General features: G+C 44.8%; 1 protein-coding gene and 1 non-coding gene across 3 annotated transcripts in view; one reads left to right on the top strand and one right to left on the bottom strand.

Moving 5' to 3' along the window:
- TMEM259 (transmembrane protein 259) overlaps positions 1-18,827 on the bottom strand; it is a 29,618-nt gene extending 10,791 nt beyond the window's left edge. Inside the window, exons 1-4 of one of the 2 annotated variants that reach the window (XM_044998583.1) lie at positions 17,857-18,827; positions 8,946-9,212; positions 6,502-6,679; positions 105-215 (exon numbers count right to left, since the gene is read on the bottom strand). In XM_044998583.1, the coding sequence (XP_044854518.1) occupies positions 105-215; positions 6,502-6,679; positions 8,946-9,212; positions 17,857-18,093 (793 nt within the window). In that variant the 5' untranslated portion in view covers positions 18,094-18,827. The remainder of the gene's footprint in view (positions 1-104; positions 216-6,501; positions 6,680-8,945; positions 9,213-17,856) is intronic. The other variant, XM_044998584.1, reaches the window with a different exon arrangement.
- Positions 18,828-19,169: 342 nt separating this feature from the next.
- Positions 19,170-19,276, top strand: LOC123356134. The gene has a single exon (XR_006575289.1). It is a non-coding gene; the product is annotated as a U6 spliceosomal RNA (small nuclear RNA).
- Positions 19,277-20,240: the final 964 nt, after the last annotated feature.

Genomic DNA, 20,240 nt, shown 5'->3' with positions numbered 1-20,240 from the left:
TAGGTATGTGGGAGCATGGCTAAAATTGGGGTGTTGGCAAATATGCAGGCATTTTAGAAGTCTTGTCAACTAATGCATGAGCCCCGGTCATGTCCCTTACATACCTAGTGTCACCACCATGACTGGGATGCTGAGACGCTGACGAGTGCTCTGAGACAGGCGTAAAAACCCGTACTCCAAAGAATACTCCACAATGTACTCTTCCTGGGGCCACACTGCAAGAGAGGAAGGCAAAGGAGACTCAACAGCAGGGTTTGCAAACTACCATGGATACACCCCTCTTTACCCCATCACCTCCTGAAAAGCAGGTTTGCCAAGACACAAGCACAAGCGGCCCTTTGTCATGTTAAAGCTTTGGTTGCACTTTTTACATCACTTCCCCCCCCTCCCAGTAATCCCACCCCATTAACATGGATAGGAGTGAGCCCTTTGATGCATTTCCCAATGGCGTTCACCCGAGGAGATGCACTGGGTAGATATCAGCTGTTGGCTTTGGGGGAATCCCCTCGACCACTTCAGCAGGAGCATCACTAAGGAACTGTCCACTCACTTTGGACTTAGGGCATTGAAACGAGCCATGTTTATAGCCTGGGTTCCTGGAGTCCTACCTACAAGGCCTAGGGTTTTTAAAAGGAGCCCATCCGCTACCTTGATAACTAAGCAGGATCAGCAACAGCGCAAGGCTTCCGCATGTTATTCTACCAGCAACTCCAACCTGGAGGTAGACGTCTTCATGCCTAGTGGTCTCTACGCAAACTGCCCCATCAGTCGGGCTAGTATTAGTCTTTTGAAAGTGACCATCTCCCCATCAACTCATTTCACACAGGTCATCAAATGGTAACAGCAGCAGGTCACTACGGTTCGGATCATGAGACTCTCCCAATCCCATTCTCAATCCCTAATGTAGGGGCCAATTTAACAAAACCTTCAGTAATCAGGCTTCAGCCACAGATGGTAAAGCAGATGGAAGAACTCCAGTTCACTGTCTCTAAAGACCACAGATTTGAACCCTCCTCTGGAGCAAAGCACAATAAACCAAGAAGGCACAGCAAAGGGAATCAGGAGACTCTACACCACATATAATAATGGACTTGAGAGGATGTTATAGGCCCTAATGAGAACATGTTCTGTCTTTCTCTTTCTCCACTCTGGCCCCCAGACACGGGACATTTGTTGGACCTGTGCTGAACCATGCTTCTGCCCCTCATTCCATTCCCCATCCAAGAGGAATCATTTCTCAAATGGTAATCCCTGTTCTGCCACTGACTTGGCTTTGGTTTCAGAGTGGTAGCCGTGTTAAGGTGCCACAAGTACTCCTCGTTCTTTTTGCTGACTTGGCTTTGTGACCTTCACTTCTGGGCCTCTGTTACCCTATCTGTGAAGGCAGGATAATACCACCCATCTCGCAGAGGGGCTGTGAGGCTGGATCTGATTATCTCTGGCAAGGGCTTTAAGAGCAATGAATTGAAGATATTACAGAAAGACAAAGTCACAATATACTCTAGGACTTCAGTTTCCAAAGCAACCAGCTTATAACTTCAGCTACAGACAAGGAGCAGACAGACTCAAAAAACCCAAAGATCCTGTTTTTATTCACATTCTCTCATAAGAAAAGTGACAGATGAGCATTACCCACTCCAGAGTCACTAGTGCCTTAAGGAAAAGCTTTGAAAGATATCCCATTTAGAAACAAGTCTGCTTAGAGAATTGCCTTCCACAGGTAAGACAGCAAGGTTTTCAAGAGCTGATCGGTAAGAGTTGTGAAGGTTTCCTATAAAGAGTGAGGCTGGACCCAGGGGAGGCCTGGGACCTGGAACAGAACGGATTTCTGGTAGAGGACAAATCGGTGTTTAGTGTGAGAAGCGGAACAATTTACAATGGCAGACATCTGCTGTGATTTACAGGTTGGCTCCAGAACGCCTGCGCTCCTGGCACTGCGCCTGCAGGAATGGAAGCCTCTCAATCTTACTCTGTCCTCAAGTGACTTCTTGATGCAGGCCCCCTTCAGCTGTTGAAGATTTCCTAGCAGACTGCGAACATAGACCCGTGATTACAACGGGCCTAACAGGGCTTCACGCCAGGAAATATGGATTTGTTTAGCCCTGCGAAGTGCTGCCCAGGTTGAAGTTTTTTGTGCTAGGTGCTACAGCCTTATTATTTTAACAGAATATTTTTGTCAAAACACGATCACTTGGATGTTTCAAGCATTCAGAGGCAGCTAATATAAGTGGATGTGGCTGTATCCTGTGTTCTACAGCTAAATGACTCACCCCAAAGAGCAGATAACAAAAATACATCAATCCATATAAGATGTTTTTTGGCAAAAATTAAATATCTTAATGAAGAAAGTATCTTTCCTTTTAAGGCCAGTTAAATCAATGAATACAAAGAAACGTACACAGCTCTGGATCAGTTTGGTCAAACAACCACAACGCGAGGGTCTTTTTGGTGGGAATCTTCCACTCCTCACCCCCATTACTTGGGCATTAGCCAACAATTAGTCCCAGGCAGAAAGTCATTAACCTTTGCATACCATATAAGCACTGAAACCAGAAGTCATGCTTGTGTGGGTTGCAGAACAGGAGAACTGATCTCACAGTGATAAAAAACAAGTTAAAATTGCCTCTCTTTTCCCACTCAGTCCTTGAGGTATCTGAACACAGCGGAACAGGAAATTGGGTAGCCTATAGAACTAACCTGCTTGCTTTTATTTATATATCTTTTCTTATAGTGTAGGTATTTGATGTATTGGAATAGGTTTATAAACTTATATTAAAGTACATTTGGCTGTAATGCAAGAGACCTACAGGCAAAAAACCTGTATGTTAAGCTAAAGCAAAATTAGCGTATCTATATTGGGCCCTTTTACCCAGAAAGTAAAGTTGACCTTTATCTTGTTTATCCTATACCTAAATAAATAAGTACCCACACCTATGTCTATGACCTTTTATCTAGACCAATAGACATTGGAGAATGGCACAGGTGGGTTTTCAGTGTTGTACCCACAGACTTAACAAGTACACCACAAGAGACTGATGTGCATACATAACTGTCATCAATATGCACATACATATTAACCTATGGGGTAAGTGTACCCTAACATTTCTGTGGATGAGAAATGAAATTTGGGCATAAAAGGAAGAATTTCCGGCACTTGCCTTATAAAAGAAGTGACCCGCCTCAACAGAGTGCTTCATTCTCACTCCATCTCCATTTCTCACTTTACTCCATTTCTTACCTATTCTCACGTACGTCCTCCACGCTATCTATCTACAATAACTGCTACTATCAGTAGGCTAGACTTGTTCTTAAACTTTCAGTTTCAAAGGAACTAGGCTAAGCTCGGTTTCCCTAAGTTTTATTCTTTGTTTATTAGGTTTTGATTTTAAGTTTAAGTTAGTTAAGTAAACCCTAAGTTCACTTTAATAGCTCATAGCATTAGTTTCTTCTAAGCACTGCAGCCCTCACTCAAGAATTAAGAAACCTAAACTGCAAGGCTGTTCCCATGTCTCTTACCACCAGGTTATCAAGGAAGGGTGAGAGTATATGCTTTGTTGCATATAATACTATATCATATGTATCTTTTGATAGCAGTAATGCAATTGTAACTTTGTAATTCTGGGTATTTTACTAATTACTTACTATTATTAATTTTAATAAAAAGTCTTTAAGGCTATATCTGTCTCAGTGTGAACATCCTGTCATATCCCCGAGGGTCCTTTGTAAATTCTGTGGAGCCTGATTCGGGACAAGAACTTTTATCTTCTGATCAAACAAACTGGTGAGCCTAAAACCCATAATATTAATAATAAACACTAATATTAATAGTAATAAAATTAAATTAAATAAGAAATTAAATAAATTAAATTCCCATATTATCCAAATTAATATGATCAGTACACCCTAAATCAGGCTACACTCCGCATGGTTGTAATCAGGATTTGACGCTTCACACTGCAACATGTGTGTAAAGAATGATGGACAGACACACCTGTGCGCATGTGTTTGTTCTCCAAGGAATCTACGGCAGAGATTTATGCAACTTCCATTTTCTCCACATTTTGGCAATGCTGTAAGAATATTCTCCTACCCCCGTCACTCTGACTACAATAAATGGTAAGTAGACACCCCACACGGGACAAAACTACTCTGCTTTCTTGGAAGGACAAGGTATACATATAGCTGCCACATTTGCTTGTCCCAAAGGTTAACTGATGCAAACTTGAATCAACTCAACAGCGTATGCCAACTCGGTGCTTTAAGATCAACACCATGTGCCCCCGTTACATTAATTATAAATGTATATTTTGGAGGCAAAAAGACGCTTAAATGCGTTGTTCAAAACTGTCTTCTTCAAAGTACATTTTCCTGCTCTGAAGCTTCCCTAGGTCTCACAGCTGCATTTGGGCCTGCTGGTTCTAACCACAATCAACTAACTTCTTTAGAGTTAGAACGTCTGAGGAGACAGGAACTGCTGCTGCTTCCAGAAGGGCCAAAACCAGAGGCAGGAGCAATAAGCAGATTTAAAAAAAAGAAAGAAAGAAAAAAGAAAAAAGCCTTTTCACATCACTTTATGATGATTGTTATGACTGCCTGCTTAAATGGGAGTTTGAAGTAGACACTGTCTGCTGTGACAGCCCCAAGACCAGAAAAATCCCCTGTTAAGGAGCAGCCAATCCATTTAAAGAGGATTTTTCCGAACAGTGTCAGAGTATTCCTTCCTTCCTAAAGGAGGCAGGCCAAAAGAGAGTCAGGCTTCCCATGATGAAAATATTTTTAAGGAACACAGATTAAAAAAGAAATGCAACTTCCTTTTTTGAGTTACCAGCAACACATTATGCAAGAGATTTGCAGCTTCCCACTTGTTACCTACCCAGTAGGTGATGAAAGCAGACTGGTCAGTTTTACTTTTCGGTTTTCACTGGCAGCACAATTGCTACCAGTTTGCAAACACAGACAAAGGGTTTAAATCCCATCACAAGAATTGCTTTCATTTAGATCATGAAAGCATCTATATCCATTTATTTTAATGCATCTTACACAAAGATTAAAAGTTGGGAACCAAACCGTGTCCCTTTAATTGGTGAAGGTAAGACGATGAGGGAAATGAGTCCTATTTCCATTCCCACAAACCTTTCTGACAAGATCACTTCTTTACAGTGTAATAACCAAGTGCGACAGCACCACTTATTAATTTCTCTCCCCTCTCCTCCTGTCGGATCATTTCCATTGAGAACTCAGCAAAAGCAGAAGAGCCTATTCAGTGTACCCTACAGATAATATGGGGGAGTTTTGCACAGGCCTCAATGATGGTATTGCACCCAAAAAAAACAAACCAAACAAAAAACCCTCTGTGATAGATACAATATATATTTCATTCCCAAGTCTAAGCAGTGTCATGACCCCCTAATCACCAACTCAAGTTCAGGACTAAATCAATCCTGGACCAGCACCAAATAAAATACTGCAAGATCAAGGGAACAGTGAACATTTTAATGTTAGCGCTCATAATCCTTCATAGCTAGAAAGAACAGTTTAGACTGCTGGAAAGCAAAGAATCCCAGTTTTCCAGTGAAATAAAACATCTGTTTCAGCAAACAAGATACACTAACTATTAAGTCATTCCAGTTATCATGATCCTACTTCAACCCATATGTGATTTTAACAGCTATCTAGTACAGGCAGAAACCAAAGCATTATACCATGCATATGCCTTGAATCACAGTTTAAGGGATAATAACCCATGGTCTCTTTCTAAAAGGTGTACAATATTAGCTGCTAAAATCACGTTGCAATTGAAGTAGGGAAGATAAAAGCAAGATGGTATTCTGAATTATGTGATTCTAGCGTCTTCATCTCTTGCAATCTGCCAGGGTTAAGATCAGTGGATCAGTACAAATGCTTTCAGGAGGAGTTAGCTATTCCTGGACAAAGGATCAGAAAATCCCTACTAGCACCATTAAGAATATGAATTATAAATTAGATTTACTGATTCCACCACCACCCCTCCTCCCTCGGGACTTTCTTGCACTGCTCTAGAGGATAAAAAGACAACACAGTTGCTCAGGTGAATTATGGGGGAAAAGGTGAAGGGGAGTTTGGTTCATCTTCTTTTGGCCCATCTGGCATTGGCCACTGTCAAAGACATGATACCAGACCAAAGAGTTTGTTCTAGTATAACCACTCTTGTGATGCTTTATCAGTGTGGCCTGCCACAGCTGGAGGATCAGCATAACAATCCAGATATTACTGGCAACAAGAGATTTCAGCAGACTTCACAGCACAAGCCTGCTCCCTCCCCAGCCCTCCAGCCAAAGAGCAAAGTTCTGCAGAACCAAAGTCAGTATTTGTCAATTTCACATCATTGGAAGGCAAGGGGGACATCTGGAAAACACTGAAGATTGTTATGCAAGTGCCTCGAGAAGCCAAGAGGAGTGAAAGGGAGGATATACAGGTGAAAGGGGAGGAGGGAACATGGATACCAGTGTAAGTTGTCTTTACCTGCTTTGGCTAGCATCTCAAACTCGGACACAGTCTCACTCAGAGGCTGCATACCTTTAGTGGTCGCCTCGCTAAACGAGAACTCCTGGCTTTCGTTCTGGGTCACCTGGGTCAGTGCCTCAGTGCTGCTCGCCCGGGGTGGCTTGAGAAACACCTTGGGCTCGATGTCCAGCTCAAACTGTTGAAAAACCATTGGAGTGAAAGTAGCATTAGTGCTCATTTCGATTCTGGGCTTCCAAGCCCCTCCCCATCCAGTTAACAAGTCAAACACTGAAACAGGAGGAGGAAAGAGACACAAAACCCAACCTTTGCAAGCGTTCATAGTCATGCCTTAAAACAAACAGAGCTTTGGACTGACAAGAAATGGTGGAAGCCTGGGGAGAAATGCGTCCTGTTTGGAGCTGGACGTAGGGTTCTTGTGGGACTACGCCAGCCTGGTGTGTTCAGGGTAATTACCCTCTTACACGTGACAGAGTCCCAGTAGACTTCAAGGACAGAACGAGCTGCAGAATGTTGACAGCCTGCTCGATCACAGACAAACAAACGGTTGATAGGGCAGCACAAAATCATTGCTTATCACATTTTTTAACCTGAGGTGGCTGCACCAGTAAACCAGAACAGCGGACTAGGAGATCCCAAAGTGAAGGGCCCCACAGATTAAAGATTTTAAAAGCCAGGAGGGTACGGGGAGTGAAGTTACAGAGCCTCTATTTAGTTACTAGCATTCATGTACATGAGCCAGCTATGTGGAGGTGATAGCCAACTGCTAAACTGGAGAAATGCCATGAACTGCACAGGTACATTGAATTTATCTATACATCTATGGCTGCGTCACCATAATCTACCACCCCAAGTTTTAGTCTAACAGTCCAAATCCCTTTGGAGCTTCAAACAGCTTCCATATTTTTAACTGAACCCACCAAAGGGAATATTTCTCTCCCATCCCTTTGTGTGTTGATTTCCTCCCCTAAAGCTAGTCCTAGCCTGGAAAGGCTAAGATTCAGTCCAGGGCTAATAGCAGCTTTTCTGTGCCTAAAAATATCACAGCTTTCAGTCTGGTGTGTTGTAGCCCAGCAGATTAAGAAAAACAGAGCTTTCTACCACTAGAAAGAGGACGCGCAAGCTGGCGAGCTGACCCATCAGCTGGGGAAGGGGAAGTCACGTTGCAAACAAAGGCACAGCTCCAGTTCTCTTCACAGGACTCTCTTTATTAACAAAGATTCAGAGCAAGTTGCCACCACCCAAACCTGTCTCACTGCCCTACAGCTCTTTTCTTCCAGGCCTTTCACAAGCCTCCCTGTTGAGGTTTCCCCACAACCAGCTCCTGAAGGTGTCCTCCTCTCAGGACTTCTGCCACACAGCTGCAGAGAGCCCTTCCCCTGACCCTGAGTATCTCCTCTCTGGTCCCCTCCTGAGAATGCAAGTTCCCCTTGGACACATGACTAGAAATGGGAGTATGACCTGCATACAGCTCTCTGGCTTAAAGGGCCCAAAGACCCTTTAAAGAAATCAGTTACAAGATTTCCCATGGGACTCAGCACTCCTCTCTAGCTCTGACAGGAACCATGGTTTCAGACTTTGAAGCAGAGGCATTTTTAGGTACAGAAAGGCTATTTTGGAGGTGATATTTTCCATTTGTTTGTTTTCATTTCTTTTCCCCTCTGGGCCCTATACTCATGGCATTTAACATCACCAGGCTTTACAGACAGGGAGATACAAGAAATAATCCCAATACAGTGATTTAAAAACCTCTAAAAAATACCTAAAAATAGTTTTGCTGTAATATATGACACAGGGGGAATAGATGATGACATGGGATAAAGGCTTTATTGGTCTGAGTTTGGGAAGATCACATTACCCTCACACACACACACGATGTGCTGGAAGAGGACAGCACTTATCGCAAACAGATGCGCACATCACTCCATGGTGAGGGGGGAATCCAAGAAGAAGCAGAAAATGTTATTGCTGCTGCTCAGGAAAATTTCAAACACCTGTGCATCTGAGTCAAGCTATGCAATAGCGCAGCCCCAGGAATGCCTAACGGCACTTCATGCACGGTCTGCTTCTAAACAAACTCCCTCCCGCCCACCATTTTCAAATACACTTTTCAGTGCCTGCAAAAGAAGCAATGCAACAAATGGGAAAGGGCTGGCTGGCGCGGGGCATTTTCCACAAAGGGCCTTTAGCTCTAGAAATCACATCTCCCACTGGGTCAATGGAGATGGAATTTACTGGCCTCCACTGTATGTCCCAAGACTACTCTAGTGTCACAAGTTTCTGCTTGAGGTGGCATTTGGAGAGGTCAGAGGTTCTTTTTAAATTTAAGTGATGAGGGGGATATGACAAGGGTGGGGTATAGGAATATTTCACTGGCGCCAAGCCAATCTGTAAAGTTCTTGCAGGGAGCATGGAAACAGGGGAGCACATGGCTAAACCTTTACCTTGACAGAGCTGTTTTCAAACATCTCCACGGTCATTTCCTCCTCTTCCTCCTCCTCCTCCTCATGCATAGACTCAATCACCATTCCCGGGAATTTCTCCACCTCGCAGAACTGCAGGAAGATGGGGGCTCGGCTGGAGTTGCGTTGTATTTCCACCCGCAGGATTCCATCGCGCGGCCACTTGTCCCGCACGTGCTCCAGGCAGTTAATGGGCGAACGGGAGAAGGCGATGTGAATGTAAGCCAGGATGAACAGCACAAAGAGAGCCTGAAACAGCAGGAAAACAAGGAAGAGATCATGAGTACAGGCTGGCTCCTTCTAAATCCGCTACTTTTACAAACTCACATGCTTTATAGAGGTTTCTTGCTAACCAGTAAGATACCTGGATGTATCTGGGCCAACAGACACAGAAATAGCCTAGATCTTTGAAGCGTTCCAGTCTTGACAGTCTAAGCATCAAAATATTAACAGCTAAAGTTCCTGGAACCAGTTCACCTCTTCAGCTGAGCAAGGCAGATCCAGGGAGTATTTTGCCATGAACCTGCATCAGCCTCTCATCACACCTTGTAAAGCTGAGGCCTGTCTGCTGTGGGTGGATATTCAAGAGGCTTCATTATACCTTTCACAGGAGTAGAAATTGGCCCTGGTGTCATTGACCAAAGTTTCCCCATTCACACACTTGTTGCACAATGTGATGTATGCTGAGTGGCTGCCACCCCAGAAGCAGCTGTATTTCAGCAGCCTTGTATGTATATTGTTTGGGTTTGTTCACATGCTGCAGGGATCTAAAATGTTAAAACCAGGGCCAGATTCTGACCCAAAATAGTAGCATTTTACATTCATTTTGCACTGGTGTAAATGCTTGCACAAAGGGGCAGGGCAGTAGATAATCAGGCACCCAGTCTTTTCTCAATAGGAGGCACAATATCAGTTCTACTAGCAACTGAGTTGGCAATAATGGTTACCAGATAGTGGGTTGTAATAGCCATCTAATATGGCAGCAGAGGTTCGTTTCAGAGAAAGAAACTGTCCTGGATACCTCTGGGAAGCACAAAGTTTAACTTCCTGGTTTTCCTCAAAAGTAACCTGTCTTCCAAAAAATGCACACCACCCATTTACCTTTGGCTCTCCTCACCCCACTCTCGTGCTATTTTCAAATGCTTGTTTGTTGGCAAACAAGCCATCCCTTACTAGACTTTCCACTCTGACCCAGAAACTGGTTTCCAGGGGAGGAATAGACTGTATGAATCCACTGGGCCAGAATGTTCCAGGAAGTGTAACTCTAGTAATTAATTCTCATGTATTTATTCCCAAGCCTCTAGAATTCAGTTTAATATTGACAAGGTCCTTGCTTAGGTTGGTGCCAACATACAACCTTTGCTCAGGAGATATCACAAGTCATGAGACAGTCACTGGAAATGTTTTAAAGGGACAGAGTCAGATAGTTTTAGGTCTTATTTCAAAAGACTTTCATTAAACTTTTCTGTTAGTTCTTGTGATTTTTTTTTTTTTTAAGTTTCCAAGGACAGAGTTTGAATTTAAAACCATTTCCTTTCTACTTGTAGAAAAACTGCAGAATTGTGCTAGTGAAAGATAACTAGTGAAATTGACCAGCCTGTTTTCATGCCCCATGCTGAATGGAGCTCAAAACAAAATACCAAACAGTGAAAAATAAGCTAATTTTTTAAAGACACTTTTGACCTTAATAAACTAGGGCTTTGACAAGAGCAGATAAGACATTTTTTTAAATCACAATTTTTAATCTAATAATGATCCATTAACAGCGAAGTCCCAGAATTTACCAGGGTGAACATATCTGGTATATGTTTCACTAAGAAACCATCTTTGATGAGTGCTAAACACTGCACATTTTCATTACCCCACACAATGTAATGAAAGGAATGGGAATGGTATCTCAGGATCAATCAAATCCTGTAAGAACATGACTGCAAACCAAGTACAGCTATCAGACTACACAAACCTTCCCAGATACAACAAGCCTGTCTGATTTCTGGCTTGGTAGAACTTCCCTACTGTATCTTACATATGCAGAACGCGCTTAAGGTTTGCATTAAGGCTTCCTGGGATAGACTATCTTTGGTGCTTGGCTGCTGCTTAAATGTGGTGTTATTCCTTAGTTTGCTGTTCAGCTGTGTGCTTTTATTGTAAGGGAGCTAAAAAAGCCTCAACAGTAGAAGTATCTGGATTATTTGATGTCTAGATCAGATAGTACCCATTATTGCCAAGACAAAAAGTACTCAAAAATAATGAGTCAGACCTGCCCCAAAATCATGATGTTAAAAATATATGTTGGGTTCTTATTTGCCTTCTGGGCTTTGAGCCTGTAAGGTGCAAATCAGTATACATTTCCAAGCTTTTCTCTGCAACCATGAGATCTAATTTCTGAGCCAGCTTTAAAATATCTGTAAGTGCATCTACACTCAGCCACAAGGCTGTTCCTTGTTCCTTCCCAATATTAAACAGCAATTCTGCATCATGGGATCACCTTCTCCAGGGAGGGCACGAGGCAAACAATGCTGAGTCTATTCCCTGGGCACTTCCTCTGTGAAAGTAAAAAATAAAAAAAAGGCATCCAACCCCTTTAGACTGTATTTTGGTGCCACTGAGACCGTCAACAGGGAGCTGGTACCAAATTAAAGCAGGTAACATAAAAGAGCTACTACACCGAAAAACATGCTCCAATTGGGGACATTCCTTGGACACGAAAGGTGGGTGTGTTGTATTCACTACAGGAAAACTGCCAGCTTAAAGGGTGTTTCATTTTAATCTGGCTCCCCACAGCCCCAGCTGCTGCACTTCCTACCACTGCCCCCGCCACTTGACATCACCAGAGGTGAAGGAAGCAGGATTTGAGAAGGAGCGCTAAGATCTGTGGGAAGGATTAGTGACCAGGTGGGGAAGTCAGGCATTTCAAACCAACAAGGGCTGAGGAAGAAGCCTGCTGCTAGAAACCTTTACTATTTCTTTGTAATCATCATCTGATGGTCATATTTTTGTTGTTTGTTCCATTTTTAAGGTCCCTACAGCTCCAAAACACAGGCCAACTGAGGAGAGACTGACAGATTCACTTTGATTATGCTTCTACAGCTGATGCAAAGACAGGGAGAGGAGGTGTCCAGAAGAGGCACTAAATATACACCCCCACCCCCACCTTCCAGGAAAGTTCTCCCATTATTCTAACTGCATTGGGAGGAAACAAGGAGTGGTCTTGGGGCTAGGTACTGATACACTCTTACAAGCCATTAACAAGGGGGACCAGAAGATTCCCTCCTATGACCCTAGATCATCATTTGAGGGCTAAATGGGTGAGGAGGAATAGAGGATTTAAGCAACTTTCTGAGAAAATTCAAGATATTGAGGAAAAAAGCAAAGTGAGACCCCCAAAAGAATAGATATTTATGTGGATAAGAAACAGATCTGGTTAGAGGCTCTCTCACATATGGCACTAGTTAGAGTAAAAACATATAAGGTACCTCAACCCTTATTTTATAGGATATAAGCCAACCACCAACAGCCCAGAATTATGAATCTTTCATTGTTGTTTGCAGAGTTGTAGCTGTGCTGGTCCCAGGATATGACCTAAGGAAGAGCTCTGTGGAACTCAAAATCATGTCTCTTCCGCCAAAGTAAGTTGATACAATAGAAATATTAACCTCACCCACCCTGCCTCTCTTGGAGTTAGGAAGAAATTTCACCCATGAGCAGCTAGTTATTGAATCATGGAACATTATATCTAAGAGAGAATGTTTCCTTTTTTTTGCCATTTAAGTGCAATGATTGTATGATGAAGTTTTCACAGTGTGTGTGTGTGTGTGTACAAAATATGTATATTTAACTGAATTATGAAATGTCACATTTCAGATCTTTGTACAATTGCCTTGAGGTTTCTGAATCTGAATATTGTTTCTTGCTCGTCTCTTTGTTTTTAAATAAAACCCTTACGGTTGGCATTAGGTAGGAAAGTATGTTTCATAAGCAATTTTTTTTGACTGTTGGCCAGATAAAACAAGTATATCTGTGTCTGTGCACTGGTTTATATAAAACTTGAAATTGTAAAATGTTCTTTTTAAAATTAACCAGAAACTTGTTCCAATTTCCCATGTGTTAGCAGACTCTACCCATATGCATCAAGGCACAAATCCTGCTCCTATGGACTTCAATGGGACCAGGATTTGGCCCAAAATGCTGGCTGCATATTCCTTATGTCCTATAACATCAGTGATAGCGTTGGCAAACTTGTCACAGGATATCATTTCAGCCTTTACCAACAGCAATGGCGTCATGAGGACTGCGTATTGGGGTTTTCAGGCAGAGGTTTTTTAGTCCCATATAAGACCTATATGAAAAGGCAGGCCTCATCTTCTCTAGCCTAACCAAATTCTTCCTGAACTTCATTCACCTAGGCTGCTAGGTACTGGGGGAATTCACTGCATGGATAATGAAAGACAACCTCTCCAATCCTACACGTCCACTGTTGAAGGAAACCAAAATTAAGGGGAAAGGTAGGGGTCACTTTAGTTTTGTTTACACAGAGATTTTACCACCCCCTCCAAACTCTTCTAGAGAGTCATGTTTAAAACAAGTGGGCATCTTGACTAGTTAGAGCATCCTTGCAGATCTCAGCATAGACAGGGCCTTAATGATCTTTAAAGGCGGATGAACCTATTGGTTTCATTTATACAAGGCCTGCTAAGTGAGATGACAAATGGTACAGCTTCAGCTTTAGAGAGTATTTCCAGATCATTTGCAGTTTTCTTTCCATTGAATTCTCTCTATTTTAGAAAGCCAATATATTGTCTTTAGTAACCCGAGATCTATGCCGGCAAAAGTTCACTTCAAACAAGCATTCCTTTGATTTGTTACTAGGTTAACTGACCAAACAGGAAAGGCAACTTGAGCTCAGGTAGGAAAGCTTAGAAAAAGTCAAGAGATGCCTACCCTGCATGGACCATACCAGCATAATCACAAAGCCATAACTATGCTAGCATAAGCCCGTCAGTGTAGGCTGTATCTACACTATGTCAGGGTTTTTTCAGTTAAGTGTAGAAACACCACCTCCTCGAGTGACAGGAGATAGGTAAACAGAAGCATCTTCCACTGACTTAGCTGTGTCTATACTGAAAGTTAAATCACCATAGCTATGTCGTGCAGGGGTGTGGATTTTACACAAGTAGTATGCCAACCTAAATTTTAAGTGCAGACCAGGCCCCAGTCTCTGTTCAATCAGGTGGGTACTAGCATCAGATTTGAAAGAGACATTACTAAATCAAGAATAAGACTGAATTCTCCAGAACAGGAGTTGTCTCCACCCCGCACGATGGGGATCCAATCCCAACTGGGGCCTTCGGGCATAAAGATAACTAATAGTGAGAGGAAAAAAACATCAAAGAAAGCGCACACAACTTCACCCAGCCACAAGACCTGCTCAAACCTTTCAGTTTGTGCCCAGAGCTCAGACACCAACATTGGTGTGAAGCACAACGGGTGTCCTGCTGGAAAGCATAGAACAAAATATACAAGCTACATTACAGCTAACACTACAGATCAAATGCCCAAAACGCAGGCGAACTCTTACCAAATTCAGCAGCCAGCCATCAGACTGAAAGACCTAAGCCATGCTGGAAAGCCAAAAAAGGCCTAGCTCAATCATTTTGACGAAGTAGAAACTGAAACAGACAATTTTCTCTTCACCATACAAAATACTTCCTCAAACTATTAGGAATAACAAATACTTCCCATTAAAGCACATGAAAGACTGCATAACTTTATGAGGCATAAGAGGCACAAATAGCCTCAAGACACGCAACCTCTCACCAAATCAGAAAAGGAGAGCAATAGCATTAAACCCTGCTACCACCATGTCACCAGCCCTATATTCAGAACCAAAACATTCTGCATGAGCTTCGACATCATAATGTGACAATAAAATGATTGAAAATTAATCGAAGCAGCGTTCTTGGGGCTGACATGCAAGTGAGCGCACCGAGCAATCTCCTTGGATATTCTACAACCTTCAGTAATCAGTTTTTCAACTTAACAGAAAACATGGCTCCTGCCCACCATGATTCCCAGGCAGAATCTTTCACTCCCAAACACCTTAGACAGCTAGCATCAGAAAGAATCTCAGCTCTTGATTTTAGAGACAATATCCCTAGCTAGATCCTAAAATGATCCATGGTCCTAATATGAATGCCATGCACTTTGAACACCCCATTATGCAGCACAGACGCAAGAAGTTCTCCAGTCTAAAATTCCTCTGATTCCCAGCATGTTCACTGTAGATTAGTAATACTAAACTACCATTTCTCAATAGGGTACTATTCAGTGATCTACATTATATTGAAAACTATAGAGGGTTTCAGTTTTCATTCAAGGGGACTAATGTCAGTATTAATCAACAAGAAACAATGAGGAGTCCGGTGGCACTCTAAAGACTAACAGATTTATTTGGGCATAAGCTTTCGTGGGCAAAACCCCCACTTTTTTCAGTGTATCTGAAGAGGTGGGTGCTTTACCCACGAAAGCTTATGCCCAAATAAATCTGTCTTTAAGGTGCCACCAGACTCATCGTTTTTGTGGATACAGACTAACACGGCTACCCCAATACTTAGCAGAAGAAAGTGATATCACTACAGACTAATGGGTTTTTATCACCTTATTTTGGGAAACAATCCAGGGTGATGTTAACAAATACAATCAGTAGCTTGAAGTGCAGCTCTCCACCAAGAATGGTGAGCTTCTAGAATACAGCACCAGGGCTGAGTTTTAGGGGTTGTTCGTTCTCCAACTTCCTTAAAGTGCTTGATCATTGCGTAACACAACTAGTTCTAGCTACTCATTATCCTTGACCTCCTCTGCAGGAGTACACAGACTGGGAAAGCTAGGCAGCTACACCGCAGATTTGATTAAGAAGCTGTACGAAGACATCTTCAGTTACGAGGGACCAACAGATAAGGAAGAAGTTAATACATACCAAAGCTCACCTAGACACTGGTTCTGCAACTCAATACATGCATGTAAACCTCGACAATCGAAGGAGCCCCACTTAAGGCAACAGGGCTCTGTACAGGAATTCACCCCTACACAATAAATGGCAGAATCATGCCTCAGATCTATACCCAGACTGTTTAGCACTAGAGAGAGACAGCCAGCATCACACTACGTCCCTACTGAAAAGAACATCTGCTTGAAATCTGGTCAATTAGTTAAAGCACTCTTATGTATGCCACTTGCCCCAGAGTCCCTGTTTTCTACCTGACAATTTAAGACTCACTCCTAAGGTAAAAGTAGGCTGTTCTGCACAGGTATGCATGCCTAATTCAGCTACCCAGAGCTCTGCAACAGACACTATTAGCTTGGCTACAACTCATTCAGTGTAGTCTGGTAGTCTCATCCCATTTCAAGTTTTTAAACATGACTTCAGTTAGTTATAGAAAAGGAAAAGTTAAAAAGCCTGGCCATTTCCGAGAACACCACCTAAAGATGCTGAGTGAAAGTGTACTATTAGCACATCAAGGTCATTCTGTCATGATGAAACAGGCAGTTTTATATTTGAGAATACTGTCCTGACTATTTGTTTCCTTCTTTTTAAGTGACTAATGCTACTATAATGTAAGTATCCTGTTGTCTCTTAGAAACTAATCACTTTTTGTGAAATTATGTAAAATTAGTACTGGTGAAACACACAAGCATAGACAGTAACAGCACACCCCTACCCAGATCTCACTCAAGTGCCTCATTTCCCATCTGCAACTTTGAGGAGTGAGAGTTCAGCCTCTATGGCCTATTTAAACTGTGGCCTCCCTGCAGAGACGGCCCACAAGGGAGACCAATCAATACCAGCTGTGGTTGCGTAAAGGTACCAAAAAGTGCAGACAAAAGAACAAAGTAGTTTGTAGTTTTCACACTTAGCAGGCTCAGGTAAGCAGTGTTTTCTAACACATGATAAACTCTCCTCCCCTAACCTTTTTCCTAATGTGGACACCACCTATTTCTATCCACAACTGTCTTTCCAGAAACCAGGTTGAACACACCAAATCATTTCACATTGGCCGCACAACCATCAGAAGGCGGTATGTCTCAGCCTACCAATCTAGGATGGACTAGAACCAGTGACCTATATATGAAAGATTTACTACCCCACTACCAAGCACAGAGGCTATCCAGTGCATCATTGCTAAGAGTTCTTCACAGACCAAAGGCCCCCCCCCTCAAATCTGTACAGTGGAGCTCAATGAGATGCACTATCCAATTTTGAGGTAGTGGGCATTATACTGAGGGGGCGAGAAATTATGTGTACACATCCAGAAATATTCCTTCCAGATTTAACTTAGACAAAATGATAGACAGTGTTTCCCATCCCTCTGGCTTCAATAAACCTCTTTGTTAGAATAAGTCAAGACGCGATAGATCGATCCCCGAACGCGCTCCTGTCGAATCCGGAACTCCACCAGGGCGAGCGGTGGAAGCGGAGTCGACAGGGGAGCCGCAGCCATCGATCCCGCACCGTGAGGACAGAAAGTAAGTCAAAATAAGATGTCGACTTCAGCTACGCTACTCCCGTAGCTGAAGTTGCGTATCTTACATCGATACCCCTCCCCTCTCCCCCCAGTGTAGACCAGGCCCAAGACTCGGACGCATGCTCCCAGCTGCAGTGTATAATAACAATCACAAAGGTTCATCCCTTCCTAATGAATAGAAAAACACCTGCCTAGTGGGAAAGTATCTCTGGCTAATATAGGTGGAGTTAGGTGGTTGATCCTAGGGTAGCAGCAAATCTTTCCTAGGGGGTAAGAATTGTTTGGAAGCAACTTGATTGAACTGCACTCGGGGGTGAAGAGGGGATGGAGAAAGTCCCTCCGCTTTATACATACGTAGCCTTGCCCCTCACCTTGAGAAGGACGAAGAACTCGAAGATGCGGCGGAACGAGGGTGGGAAGAGGCGGGCATAGGTTACAGCCATCTTGAAGAAAAGGGCATGGAAGAGGCGATCGCGCACATTAATCAGGGGGTTCTGGTTGAGGTTGGGGTTCCGTACCCCCCGATTGTTTCCACCGGCGGCCCCGCCACCCCCGTTGTTGTTCATGGGGTGATGGTGATTGTTCGCATTGGGCTGGTTCTCCGACATCCTGATCCTCTGGGGGTGGGGGAGCTAGGCGGCTAGCGTGCACACTTTCAAAGGCAAGAACTTGAAGGCCTGCCTCCCCCGCAGGAGCTTCGATGAGAGAGAAGCTACTTTCTTCCCGTGAGGAAGGCACTCGGGAAGAGCGCTTTGGTGGGGCTCTGTCCTCCTGAGTTTAGCCCTTCTGGAGGGGTGGGAGGGCAGGGAAGGAAAAAGGCTGCTGGGCTCCTGAGGGGGAGTTTCTACCCTCCCCAAGTCTAACGCAGCTGCCCTTGGGGGGGGGGGGTGGATCCGTGCCCCGTTGCAGGGGGAATGGGACGCCCGGCAGAGGGGCCTGGGGGAATCGCTGCTGTTTCTCTAAGGGGGGAGGGACTCGAGGGCTACCCCCAGGAGGGTCCCCCGGGAAGGGAGCTGGGGGTGACCCCTTGGGGCCGGGGCGGGGGGTCACTAGGCTCCCCCTTGGGGCAGGAGCGGCCCAGCCCGGGCGGGAGCCCGTCTCGCGGCAGGCTCAGGGGCGCGTCCGCCGGGGCGCTGGGGCCGCGCTACCGGCCGCGGCGGGGCCTTGGCAGGCCCGTGGGGCGACGCGGCTCCTGGCCCGGCCCCGCGGCCATGGGGGCCCCGCTCCGCCCTGCCTCCTCACGCGCCCGGCCACGCTCCGCGTCTCACTGCCCCAGGGCCAGAGGCGCCGCCGCCGCCGCCGCCATCTTCTTCCTCCTCCTCCTGCCCCGGCCCGGACGCTACTAACGCGACAACGAGCGCGCGAGGCCCAAGAGCGGCTGCTTAATAGGGAACGCTGGGACGGTGGCGGGTGAGAGAGGCCGGGCCTTTCCACCCTCATTTGAATATTCACACCAGGAGAGCCGCTCTGGTTCCCATCATGCACCGCGAAATGAGACTGGGCCAAAAATTAAAATGATTAACAAGAATAAACACAAAAAAAGCGCCACCCAACGTGTCAGACGCTGTTTTTTGCCTTCTCTAATTATGAATACATCTCTCTGTAGCAACAATATTATTCACCCTAATATATAAATAATTATGTATCTGGAGGTTTAAATAGCAATGTGTTTGCAATGAAATTTGTGCTCGCTTCGGCAGCACATATACTAAAATTGGAACGATACAGAGAAGATTAGCATGGCCCCTGCGCAAGGATGACACGCAAATTCGTGAAGCGTTCCATATTTTTGGTGAAGGCCTGGCTGGGCTTTACCCAGGTGTGCGTTACTCCCCACCACATGGCACAGTGGTAGCCGCCCTCTGGGAACCTTTTACCATCCAGAGCTCAGCACAGAGCACAATGGGCCGCACTGGGGAAGTCATACCAGGGGCACCGTTCAGAGGCCGCCCAGCCACCGCACCATTATAGGGCCATACTGGGGCAGACAGCCCAGTAGCCCGTCTCTGAGAGGTCAGTGGCAGATGCTGCAGAGGGAAATGAGCCGAACAGGCCAATATTCAAGTGAGCCGTCCCACGCCATCCAGTCCCAGCTTCTGGCAGTCAGAGATTTAGGGACACCCAGCACATGGGCTGTGTCCCTGACCAGCCTGGCTAACAGCCCTATCCTCCAGGAACGCACCTAATTCATGACCCCAGTTCTACTTTTGGCCTTCACAACATCCCCTGGCAATGAGTTCCACAGGTTGCCTGGCCCTGTGGGTGTTTTTTTCTTGTGGGCCTTATAGGCAGCGCATGGATTGAATTAGAACAAGGTGTTGGCTTGCAAACAGACTGGGCGTGCCACACTCCTACGCCACAGCTGGCCTTACCAACGCTGGGAAATGTTCCCAAACACATTCCCCAGTGGCTGCTCGCGCTGGCTGAGTGGCGGCGTCAGGAAGCCCAAATTTAGCCAAGATGCTGCCAGCATATTTACTGCCTGTTCATACGCGCAGCCGGCCCAGTGGCTAAAACGACTGGCGCTTGGTGCCCACCAGTAGCACAGCAACATGGCCCTAGAACCAACACAGAAAACATGGCACTGTTGGCAAACACGCTGGGAGAGCCCTGGGCCCATATGCAGCAGTGCAGGAGCTGTGCGAGGAGGATGTTGTATAAAAACAGGCGCCCAGGTAGGAAGCAATGCTTTACCCCCAGCTGAGCAGCAGCCAACAAGGACCAGAGACGGCCACTGGCAAACACACCAGCGCCC

Source organism: Mauremys mutica, chromosome 24, assembly GCF_020497125.1.
Source record: "Mauremys mutica isolate MM-2020 ecotype Southern chromosome 24, ASM2049712v1, whole genome shotgun sequence".
NCBI classification, from domain to species: Eukaryota; Metazoa; Chordata; order Testudines; family Geoemydidae; genus Mauremys; species Mauremys mutica.
This window is presented reverse-complemented; position numbering and strand designations above follow the sequence as displayed.